The sequence below is a fragment of the Anomaloglossus baeobatrachus genome, chromosome 4 (assembly GCF_048569485.1).
Source record: "Anomaloglossus baeobatrachus isolate aAnoBae1 chromosome 4, aAnoBae1.hap1, whole genome shotgun sequence".
In the NCBI taxonomy this organism is placed as follows: Eukaryota; Metazoa; Chordata; class Amphibia; order Anura; family Aromobatidae; genus Anomaloglossus; species Anomaloglossus baeobatrachus.
Window position 1 is genome coordinate 224457519 of NC_134356.1, and position 12649 is coordinate 224470167.

The 12649-nt window shown below is 46.7% G+C and overlaps 1 protein-coding gene across 1 annotated transcript in view; it reads right to left on the reverse strand.

The window, feature by feature from the left end:
* Window positions 1-12649, reverse strand: part of LOC142301395 (sodium-coupled monocarboxylate transporter 1) — a 52162-nt gene that overhangs the window by 12294 nt on the left and 27219 nt on the right. Inside the window, exons 8-9 of the mRNA XM_075342391.1 lie at window positions 12365-12453; window positions 12126-12238 (exon numbers count right to left, since the gene is read on the reverse strand). Coding sequence (XP_075198506.1) covers window positions 12126-12238; window positions 12365-12453 — 202 coding nt within the window. The remainder of the gene's footprint in view (window positions 1-12125; window positions 12239-12364; window positions 12454-12649) is intronic.

Below are 12649 nucleotides of genomic sequence, written 5' to 3' on the forward strand. Positions count from 1 at the left end.
ACAGTGAGAGCGGCGGAGGCTGGTAACAAAGGTAAATATCGGGTAACCAAGGACAGGGCTTCTTGGTTACCCGATGTTTACATTGGTTACCAGCCTCCGCAGAAGCCGGCCCCTGCTGCCTGCACATTTAGTTGTTGCTGTCACACACAGCGATCTGTGCTTCACAGCGGGACAGCAACAACTAAAAAATGGCCCAGGACATTCAGCAACAACCAACGACCTCACAGCAGGGGCCAGGTTGTTGCTGGATGTCACACACAGCAACATCGCTAGCAACGTCACAAAAGTTGTTCGTTAGCAGCGATGTTGCTAGCGATATTGCTTAGTGTGACGGGGCCTTAAGGCATCAAGCCCTATCTACACAAACTATCAGAAGGTGTTTGCACGATAATGGATTAGGAGACACATTAACTTCTCAAAAGTCACAGTAGAGCAAGATGGTAATGGAGGTTGTAATTGAGGTCTATCCTTTACACTGATGAATCCTGCTTTTGTCTTGGATGCAATGGTAGCCAGAGATTAGTCGAGAGTTCATGTGGACAATATCACGAAGAGGCCTTCATGAAGGTAAAAGTGTCACATCAGTTATTTTTTAACAAGGTGTCAGGGTGCATGGTGCTTGTGCTAATGTGACCAGCCTGCAACACAAAAACGCACTATCATTGCCTGCACCATCTCTGTCTTGTCACCCATGAAGCACATCTAGGATGCCATTGGTCAGCAATTGCAAAGCCAGCTGCCAGCAGTGGATCTTCATGATTCATCTGCCCTAGTGAATATTTCCATGGCAGAACAACAATTAATAACGTCACTGATAACATGCCAAAGCGTGTAAGTACGTGTCTATCTGCACATGATGCTCATACTCGATACTGAACAATTGAGATGTTTTAAAAATGTAATTTTCATCATTTGTATATCATTTGTATATCATTAACATGTCTATCCATCTATGATTTCCATATTTCAATTACTTCTCCTTCATGGTTTTGCAATATCAATGTGGAAAAATGTATTTATATAAGGAAAATCTGGATAAATGATGTACACCGATGGTGCTTTTTATAGTTTTGATTTCTGATTTCAGCAATTCACTCTCTTCCATTCTCCATTTTCTGTGGACCACATTTCCCAGCGATGATCACTTGACTTTGGTATAGCAGAGCTCCAGTGACCCCCCAATACCTTTTACCTTACCCCTTAGTAACTTAAGAAATAAACATATACAACAAAGTTGAATGAAATGGCAACAGCAGCCTTTTATTTAGCATATACACACAGAAAATGAACTTAGATAGGGTGTGGTCCTCGAAGCTCATAATCTGGTGATTAAATAGTACCTTATTAACATTACCTTCCCCCTGAACCACACTTACTACCAGCTGTAACCACCAACTCGGGAGCACCAATAAAAGGGGTGAAAGGGATAACTACTAAACCCGGGACACAACATTCCATTGCCGGCGGTCCCCCAAATCACCAGACCACCATCCAAACTGGCCAATGAAAGGGATCCATATCTCCAAGAACCTCTCAGTAACAATTTACACCAACTTTGAGGACCCACCCTAACCGCGAACAGCCACCATGACCCTGCAATCACTAAAATTAGGGAGGGAGGCCCGGACAATCCTAGGGGAGCGCAGGCCAAAGGGATCCTCCACCCCCAGGCTGGCCTATATATACTCCAACTGAACCCTAATCCACACCCCTCTCCTCCTTCTGGGGGACACCTCCTCCTAACCAAGTTATGCTGGCCCCCACCCACACCGGAGGTGGGGTTCCGACCTTGTACTTGTGTAATGCCCCTGTAGCATGGTCGTTACAGGGTATTGTATAATATCCTTTTCCCGGGCAGGAGGAGGTAAGTTTACACACACATCACATCATCAGGAAAGGGTTAATAGGTTTTCAGCATGTAGCTCAGGTTTGCATGACTCATCCTGTCTCCTAATGAGCAGGAAGTAGGTTGCTTCACACAGAAAGGTCACCATGACCACGTCCTGGTAGTGTGGGGGCCTGAGCTAGGAATGAGCTGCAGAACAGGCAGGAAGTCTAATCAGAACCATCTGGAATGCGAATGGAGACAGACCTCCGCAGGAGTAGCTTCGGCAGGGGGAACCAGCCAGACCAGGGCTAATAACACCTGGAGGAAGGGAACGGAGTCAAGTTCTGGGGATCGTGGAGAATGTCCTGGTAGTGCCCAGAAGAGACCTGATTCCGTCAGGGGGCGCTACCAGAGTAGGGAGAAAGAGAGACAGAGAGGTGGCGAGTCCCCAAGAAGCTTCATGCCACGGGGACAGCAACCAAATGCACATGACAGAGGGACCCTCAGATAACCTTACCGGACCCTGCCTCCAACCTGCCCGGGACCGACCGGAGGCTACAACGGAGAGGACCAGCACCCGAGTGCGATGTTGGGAAAGACCGGTGAATAAAAAGGAACTGGAACCCGCACTCAGTGACTCTTGTCTTGAGCCCTGTGCCCCGGTGCTCCCATGGACTTCCGCCCTCGGTTCTCACCAACCTCCTGGGGCTTCCCTGCTCTACTCGTGGGGAGCGATTCCGTCTTAGCTGCCCATAACACCTGCCCCGGAGAGAGACTGTGCAGCGGCGGCTAAACACCTGGCCGCATACCACGAGTGGTGCTGCGTGCAACCCCCGTTCCCGTCCCATACCATTCCTGGGGGAGAGAAAGGGTTGCAGGGAGAGGGGGTCCATGGCAGAGGATACTGAGAACCCAGTCACCGCTGCAACCAGTGATATGCTTCCAGGAACCCCGTTACCCTCTTCCCATTACCCCCCTCTTGTGGACTGTCGAACTCTTTAATGAAACCTGCCGGGGTTACGGAAGCCAGGTCGGGCCACTCACAGCTCGACCCCAAACACCACCGACCCGGTGACCGTGCAAGCCCTGCAAGCCCCGGCGTGGGCATTTCATTTGTCTATCTCCCTGACTGCAGGCTCCACAGTGTTGATCCATTTTGTGGAGAAAACTAAATACATAAGAGCACTCAAGCTGGTAATTAAGACAGGAAAATGTTTCTCAGCCAAATGTACAGTATATTGTTATTTAAAAGGAGTGTGTCCGCAGGTTTGAGCATTGAAAACTGGTGACTGTGTTTTGTAGGTGATGGAACTGGTGAAAAGTTACTTGACACTTTGAGCATGTTTAATTGGCAACATTATGGAATAGTGGCTGCAGAGCTAAATAAAAACAGTTTTTATTTTTTTTAGTTTTTCCTCTCTCTTACAGACATATTAGCTTGTAAATAGAGATGAGCGAACCAGCCGCGGTTCGGCTCGAGTTCGGTTCGTCGAACGGAGGTCTCGTTCGAGTTCAGTTCGGTGAACGTTCGACGAACCGAACTCGAACCGCATAGGAAACAATGGCAGGCAATCACAAACACATAAAAACACATTTTAAAAAACACAGCAAGCAAGGGTTACTCCAAGCGGAGTCTCCTTTTTTTCCAAAAATTGGGCCCCACACACACCCACCCCATCAGTGGCAGCACTTGTGCCCCAGTTGTACACTTCACAGGTAGATTTGCATCAAGCACATTCAAAAATACGCCATACTTAACCATCCCCAGGATGACACCGGGGTAGTTAGATAAGTCTTTGCTGAACCATGACTTGTTCATCTTGGCTCCTTTTAAAAAACACAGCAAGAAAGGGTTACTCCAAGCGGAGTCTCCCTTTTTTCCAAAAATTGGGCCCCACACACACCCACCCCATCAGTGGCAGCACTTGTGCCCCAGTTGTACACTTCACAGGTAGATTTGCATCAAGCACATTCAAAAATACGCCATACTTAACCATCCCCAGGATGACACCGGGGTAGTTAGATAAGTCTTTGCTGAGCCATGACTTGTTCATCTTGGCTCCTTTTAAAAAACACAGCAAGCAAGGGTTACTCCAAGCGGAGTCTCCCTTTTTTCCAAAAATTGGGCCCCACACACACCCACCCCATCAGTGGCAGCACTTGTGCCCCAGTTGTACACTTCACAGGTAGATTTGCATCAAGCACATTCAAAAATACGCCATACTTAACTATCCCCAGGATGACACCGGGGTAGTTAGATAAGTCTTTGCTGAACCATGACTTGTTCATCTTGGCTCCTTTTAAAAAACACAGCAAGCAAGGGTTACTCCAAGCGGAGTCTCCCTTTTTTTCCAAAAATTGGGCGACACACACACCCCATCAGTGGCAGCACTTGTGCCCTAGTTGCAAACAGGATGTTTTGATTTGCATCAAGCACATTCCAAATCCACAAGCATTTACTCTCCCCAGGATGACACAGGGGTAGTAAATTCCTTGTGGATCCATGACTTGTTCATTTTGATGAACGTTAGGCTGTCCACATTGTCACTGGACAGACGCGTGCGCTTATCTGTCAGCACACACCCAGCAGCACTGAAGACACGTTCAGAGACAACGCTGGCAGCTGGACACGACAAAATCTCCAAGGCGTAAGTGGAGAGCTCTGGCCATTTTTCAAGATTTGAAGCCCAAAATGAGCAAGGCTCCATTTGCAAAGTCATGGCATCGATGTTCATTTGGAGATACTCCTGTATCATCCTCTCCAGCCGTTGACTATGTGTCAGACTTGTTGTCTCTGGTGGCCTTGCAAAGGAGGGTCTAAAAAAATTATGAAAAGATTCAATAAAATTGCTGTTACCAGCACCAGATACGGTGCTACTGGTACGGGTAGACTGTTGAAGATGACGAGACCGTCCCATGTTTGTCAAGTTACAACTGGGAGATTCACTCCCTGCACTTGCACGGTTGTTTGGTGGAAAAGCCGAGCTAAGATGGAGTAACAGCTTCTGCTGATACTCCTGCATACGTGCGTCCCTTTTTATGGCTGGAATTATGTCACAAAATTTGGACTTGTACCGGGGATCTAATAGTGTGGCAAGCCAGTAGTCATCATCACTTCTAATTTTGACAATACGAGGGTCATGTTGGAGGTAGTGCAGCAAGAAGGCGCTCATGTGTCTTGCGCAGCCATGCGGACCAAGTCCACGCTGTGTTTGTGGCATAGAGGTGCTAACCGTTCTTTCTTCCTCTGACATCTCCCCCCAACCTCTTTCAACTGAAATTTGACCAAGGTCTCCCTCATCCGCTGAGTCTTCCATGTCCATGGACAGTTCGTCCTCCATTTCTTCATGTTCTCCTGCACCTTCCTCAACATTTCGCCTGCTACCATGCGCCCTTGTTGATTCCTGTCCCCCATGGTCCCATGCCTGCCGCGTTGGTGATGAACGTCTGGACCTTGGTGATGTTGTTGTGTCTTGCGCATACGAATCCTCCTGTAGTTCCTCCCCTTCCTGTTGTCCCACCCCCTGACTTCGAATAGTGTTTAGCGTGTGCTCCAGCATGTAAATGACTGGAATTGTCATGCTGATAATGGCATTGTCAGCGCTAAACATATTCGTCGCCATGTCGAAACTGTGCAGAAGGGTGCATAGGTCCTTGATCTGAGACCACTCCATCAGGGTGATCTGCCCCACCTCGGTATCTCGTTGGCCCAGGCTATACGTCATGACGTATTGCACCAGGGCTCGGCGGTGCTGCCACAGTCGCTGTAACATGTGGAGAGTCGAATTCCAGCGTGTCGCCACATCGCATTTCAGGCGATGAACCGGCAGGTCGAAAGACTTCTGGAGCGATGCAAGTCGCTCAGCTGCGGCGGTTGAACCGCGGAAGTGAGCAGACAGTTTTCGTGCCCTGGTCAGAAGGCCATCTAGGCCGGGATAGTGTGTTAAAAATTGCTGGACAACAAGGTTCAACACGTGAGCCATACAAGGCACGTGTGTCACCTTGCCCAGGCGAAGGGCTGCACCCAGGTTTGCAGCATTGTCGCACACTGCCTTACCAGGCTGCAGGTTGAGTGGAGACAACCATTTATTAAACTCAGTCTCCAGAGCTGCCCACAACTCAGCCGCTGTGTGACTCTTATTTCCAAGACATGTCAAGCTAAAGACCGCCTGATGCCGTTGCGCTCTGCTGCCAGCATAGTAATGAAGGGTGCGTGATTCCTTCTGCGCAGTGAGAACGCTGGTGGCCTGACCAGGCAGGCTTGGGGCGGAGGTGGAGGACCCAAATGAGGTGGAGGAGGCAGAAGCAGTGGCGGAACCTGGACAGACAGAGGATTGACACACAAGTCGTGGGGACGGCAAGACTTGTGCAGCAGACCCTTCACCATCTATCACCTTAGTTACCCAGTGCCCAGTCAGCGACATGTAACGTCCCTGTCCATGCTTACTGGTCCAAGTATCGGTGGTGAAATGCACCCGTTGACACACAGAGTTTCTCAAGGAAGCGGTGATGTTGTGTGCGACATGCTGGTGTAGCGCGGGCACACCTTTCTTAGAGAAGTAGTGGCGACTGGGCATCTGGTACTGGGGCACAGCGACAGACATAAGGTCTCTAAAATCCTGTGCGTCCACCAGGCGGAGAGGCAGCATTTCGGTAGCCAAGAGCTTACAGAGGAATAAAGTCAACCTCTTAGCTTTGTCATGGGTCGCAGGAAATGGCCTTTTATTTGTCCACATCTGAGGGACAGAGATCTGGCTGCTGTGTGTAGACGGTGTTGAGTAGGGTGTCCCTGGAAAAATGCAGCTTTGTGAGGAAAGTGCAGGCGTAGACATGATGTTGCCTTCATCCAACGTTGGTGCTATCGATGTATGAGAGAGCTGTACACACGTATTTGTTTCCCCTTCCAAACCAACTGACGACCCACCAAGCAAACTGCCTGTTGCGGTTACAGTGGTGGAAGTTGTGCGTGGAAAACCAGGTGTGACAGCTGTCCTCACAGTCCTAGAAGATGAAGAGCACGCGGATGCACTGGAAGGGGCAGGCGGTGGATGGTTCGCTCCGCTAGGCTGCATTGCAGCACGGTGAGCTTCCCACTGGGACATATGATATTTATTCATGTGACGATTCATGGAAGAAGTTGTCAAACTGCTGAGTTTTTGCCCTCTACTAACAGAATCACGACAAATTTTACAGATCACATAATTTGGCCGATCTTTTGCTATGTCAAAAAAGGACCAGGCTAGGCAAGGCTTAGAGGGCATGCGACCTGCTGAGCCCCCCCGACTAGTGCTCAGAGGCAGAGTGCTGGCTGAGGATGCAGTTGTAGACGTGCTACCAGTGCTCCGACTCTGTCCAGGAAGGTGCAAGGTAACTTCGTCGTCGGTTGCATCCTCCTCCACTGCCTCTGTTGACCTCCTCGAGTGCCTGACTGTGGGTTGACAGTAGGTGGGATCTAGAACATCCTCATCAATTGTTGTGTTTGCACTCCCCTCATTCTCAGACCGAGCCTCTTCTTGCCCTGACCGAATATTTAAGTTATCATCCCAATCTGGTATCTGCGTCTCATCGTCATCAGTATGTTCCTCATTGTCTATAACAACAGGTGTTACAGTTTGTGAAAAAGGGTCAACATTATGCTCAGAAACTTGGTCCTCACGGCCTGAATCAGAGTCACAAAGGTTGTGGGCATCACTGCAGACCATTTCCTGGTCTGTACTCACTGTAGCTTGGGAGCAGACTTCGGATTCCCAGGCTATAGTGTGACTAAACAGCTCTGCAGACTCAGCCATCTCAATTCCACCATACTGTGCAGGGCGGATGGAGACTTCAGAGCTGGGAGAATGCAAGTGTGATTGGGCTGACAACTCAGAGGACTGGTGTTTTTTGGATGCGGTAGTTGAGGTGGCGGAGAGGGCACTTGTTGGACCACTTGAGATCCATTCAAGCATTTTCCTTTTTTGGCCATCATCTACCTTTGTTCCAGTTGTTCGTGTCCGTAAAAAAGGGAGCACATCGGATTGTCCACGGTAAGTAGTAGACATCTTACTTTTGCTGGAAGATGGTCTATCTTCAGCAGATGTTAATGGAGCTTTGCCACCTTCCCCACGGACAAACCCTGTTTTTCTTTTTCCAACACGCCTCTTCCCCTTTCCACCAGCATCTGTCATTTTGCCACTCATTTTGATTGCGACAAGATTGTGCACTTAAAATGTGGTAGTAAAAATTGAGAGGTGGTGTGGTGTAGATTTCAGCGGTGGTCTAGCTTTATTAACAGCAGAATAAACAACAATAATTATCCCTGACAATGCAACTACGGCCCTTAAACTGGCAGCATAGTTTGCTAGTATAATGGCTTAGTAACAATGAGTTTGAGTGTGCAATGCAGGCAGACGTGCTGCAAATATCTTTGCACTAGTGGGACAATACAGAAGTCCAACAGCCACTTTTAGGATGCCACTAAGTTTCCTCAGTGTTTGCTAGTATAATGGCTTAGTAACAATGAGTTTGAGTGTGCAATGCAGGCAGACGTGCTGCAAATATCTTTGCACTAGTGGGACAATACAGAAGTCCAACAGCCACTTTTAGGATGCCACTAAGTTTCCTCAGTGTTTGCTAGTATAATGGCTTAGTAACAATGAGTTTGAGTGTGCAATGCAGGCAGACGTGCTGCAAATATCTTTGCACTAGTGGGACAATACAGAAGTCCAACAGCCACTTTTAGGATGCCACTAAGTTTCCTCAGTGTTTGCTAGTATAATGGCTTAGTAACAAATGAGTTTGAGTGTGCAATGCAGGCAGACGTGCTGCAAATATCTTTGCACTATTGGGACAATACAGAAGTCCAACAGCCACTTTTAGGATGCCACTAAGTTTCCTCAGTGTTTACTAGTATAATGGCTTAGTAACAAATGAGTTTGAGTGTACAATGCAGGCAGACGTGCTGCAAATATCTTTGCACTAGTGGGACAATACAGAAGTCCAACAGCCACTTTTAGGATGCCACTAAGTTTTTTCAGTGTTTGCTAGTATAATGGCTTAGTAACAATGAGTTTGAGTGTGCAAAGGGCAGGAGGGTACAGTGGCAGGGTTGTGGGTCTGGGTACAGGAAAGGAAGCCTCCCTTTCTATCCCTCCTAATGGGGAAATGCAGCGAGGAAATCCCTGACCTTAGCTACACAGACGCTGTCATCTTGTGTAGCTGTTAAAATCTGTTTTCACGGCCCTGACTGTCACCTATGGCTCTGACCCTGCCGGTATTAGCCCTTAAAAGGACTAATAGAAACTTCTATCCCTATTCTGTATAGTGCTGTGTATAGAGCGTACACAGCAGTATCGGAGACAGGAGCTACGCCAGCGGTGACTGACACCCAGACGCAGACGAGATAATGGCGTCCGGTTTTTATAATGCAGGGACATGTGACATGGACATCCTATCACACATGCCGTTGCTTCTCTGGCTAAAAGTCCACTTAGCTGTGTGTGTGTCTGGGATTGGCTGACATGCTGGCCCGCCCCACTATACGCGCGCGCTTAGGGAAGGAAGACAAGGAAAAAAAAAAAAAAATGGCCATTATCCAAACAGCAGTGATCTGAATGCGCTGTTCCCGCACACTATACACTGAAATTTCATAATAGTGTGAGTCACAGAGTGACTTACACTATTACAGCGGAAAGCCAGCTAGTAATTAGCTTCTCTTTTTGCTGCTAGAACCGTTCTCGAATGTATCTATAACTATCGAGCTTTAGCAAAAAGCTCAAGTTCTAGTTCGATCTAGAACAGCCCCTAAAAACACTCGAGCCGCAAACTGGAGAACCTCGAACTGCGAACCGCGCTCAACTCTACTTGTAAAGCATAGGTTATAATTTGTTAAATTGGAGGGGGCATTACCAGAAGTTTAGAAGAACTTACTTTCTCCTCTGAGAAGTAATGATAGACAGATCCCTGATCTCTGCAGCTCTTGAGAAAGAGAGGGCTGAGCATGATTACACCTGTAACTTTCATCTTATTGCTCACAGTGTGAGAGGGTATTGAGGTAAAGCTGAATGTGATTACATACACTTCTGCAACTCTCCCATCATAACGGTGTCAGCTCTGCTGTATACCCTTTCCCACACACTGATGGTAATGAGATGAAAACTGGAGGTGCAATCACCCTCAGCTCTTCCACCAAAATGACTGCCATGAAATGACAGATGAAAATTTAATCACATTCAGCTCTATGTATATTACACAGTAGCTGTCATGATCAGGGCTGAGAGAGAAGGGTTGTCTATCATTACATGTCTCACAAGAGAAGGTACGTTCTTTTTACCTTATGGAAGTGTGTTCTTCTTTCCCCTATAGGATACTTCCTGCTCATGAATTGTCAACATCATGCAGGGAAAAGGGGGAACGCCCCCAGAGAGGAATCGCTGATAACTCCCCATTGGTCTTATAAGTTGTAACAAAGTTTACAAGGTAATATCTCTGCAATAGGGAGAATAAAAATAATAAAGAGGTTTGTTATATTCAGTTTTGCTGTCACTATTCCATAATGTAATCAGTTTAAAATGTGTAAACTGGTGAAAGATTCTCATTTATCCCACTGGTTCTATGACTGCAAATGCCATAGCACAGCCGCTTCATGTACAGTGTCCTGTGCTCACAACATTGAATGCTCTTCGGCACTCTGCTCCTGGGTGACAATTATAGTGATCTCTTACTTGGATGCTACTGTCATCAACCAGAGTGTTGTGAATGTCAGTTATGCTTTTGCTGCTGTGAGGCTCCCTCTTGTGGCCAGGAATGGTTTGGACGGAGACCAGGTGTGCTGGAGCAATGGGCGTTTCCATTGCTAACTCTTTGCCTATTTAAACCTTGGCCTCCTGGCAGGCTGAGCCGGTTATCATTGTCCTGTAACTCTCCACCCTTTTCATCTTGCTTCTGACCACATCTACCCCAGATAAGTGCTTGGTTCTTTCTTATGTTGTTTTTGTTCTTTTGTTCTTATCTGATTGTGCGATCTGAGGACCTTTTTGTACTATCAGGTATTTGGGTTTTTGTAGGGTTTTTCTCTGGCCACCATCAGCCCCTTTCCTATCCTTTCCTATTTAGTCAGTAGGGCCTCACCTTTGCTGATCCTATCATCCATCTGTGTATTGTATTTTCCTATATCACCGTAGTCTTTGAATGTGGGGGGCTTGCTATAACTTTTGCGGTCTATTTCTGAGGCAGAGAGTTATTCATCCTTCTTTCCTTTAGGATGGCTAGTTCTCCGGCTGGGTTCACGGTGCATAGGATGTTAGTTCACCCCTCAGCTACTTCTAGTTTTGATGGTTAGTACTGGGATGGCGGCCAGATTAGTTGCCAATGCTCTTGTCACCTTTTGCCAATGATCTATTGTGATCTTCCATAGTTCGGGATCATAACACCAGAGATCTTTAAGGACAAATAGCCCAATACAGTTGTGATGGCAGCAACAGGGAAATTGAAAGTTGGATTTCTCTTTCATTCAACCGGTATGACTATCTACAAAGTTTTAATTTGTGTTGATCACCTATCAAGCCATGCCAGGAGTTTTAGGGGTAAAAACCTCTGATAGACTCCTCTTAGGCTGTCCAGGTTTGAGGGCAAGGTCTATAGTCACTCTATGTGACTGCAAACTTCTGAATCATGACAGTGTGCGGTGTTCACACTGTGCCAACTCCCTAGAATTGTCAGTGTGAGAGAGCAGTCACATGACCACACGTGCCGACTAGACGGGTTTGACATCTCTCAATTCACTTTTATTGAAAAAATACAGATGAGACTAGGTGGCATCTGACTGCATGTGTATACAAATCGCATTTGCACAGTTATGTGACCACATTGGCAATACTGGGGGATCATGACAGCATGTGCACCGAAAGCTGTCATGACTGTGAAGTCTGCAGTCACATACAGTGACTGCAATCATTGTTCTCAAAGCTGGACAACTTTTCAATAGCGTGGACCCAGAGAAGTGGACAATAGACAAATCTATCTTTTTGTATATCCAGGAAACAGTGAAAACAATAGGACAAGAAAAGTTGACCTTTTGCAATTCTATTTTTACATTATAACAGCCACTGAAATGGCAATCTGTCTGAAGGTATGTGGATGGACCCTATTAAAGAGGTCTCCTAATAGGACACAGGGCATGAACCTTAAGCTTGCTGTGGCCTTTCTGGGGGTCAAGTCGCTTGATAGCCAGGTTCTAATTTTGCTCATTACGTATTGGAAATATATATTTATGACATTTACATGTACAGCACATTAGTTCTGTCAGTTGTGTTCTTACTTGCTCCTTTGGAAATCCACGATAGTTTAGTCTCATTGAGATCTTTGAAGTAAGGTTTCACAAGGTCTTCTACTGTAACGGCTGCCAATGCATTTATACTGGATGACACCGTGCTGAAAAACATTTGAGTAGTAGACTTACTGTTAGGATTGTTATTTCATGGTAATAAAATAAACAATAGAGTGAATGTTGCATCCTGTGCAGGTATGTCTATAACATTGAAAAGGATTGTGGTTTACCTTAAGGTCCCACTGTATGCACATGCCACAAACAATCCAGGAAGCCCTGGATAATCCCGTAAAATGTCAAGGGATAGGTAAGGCATCAGCTGTGGGCAAATAAGAGAATATATCTAGTATAATGTATTGGTCATTAAAGTTTTACTGCTTTTAGGGTTAATCAGACACATAAAAAGGTTTGCAGACCCCACACGCTTGTGAGAAAGTGCGTTTCTGGGTAGATCCTTTATGGAGAAACAGCACATGCAATATGTAAGCTTCAAATGTTTACATTAACAGTTTTAT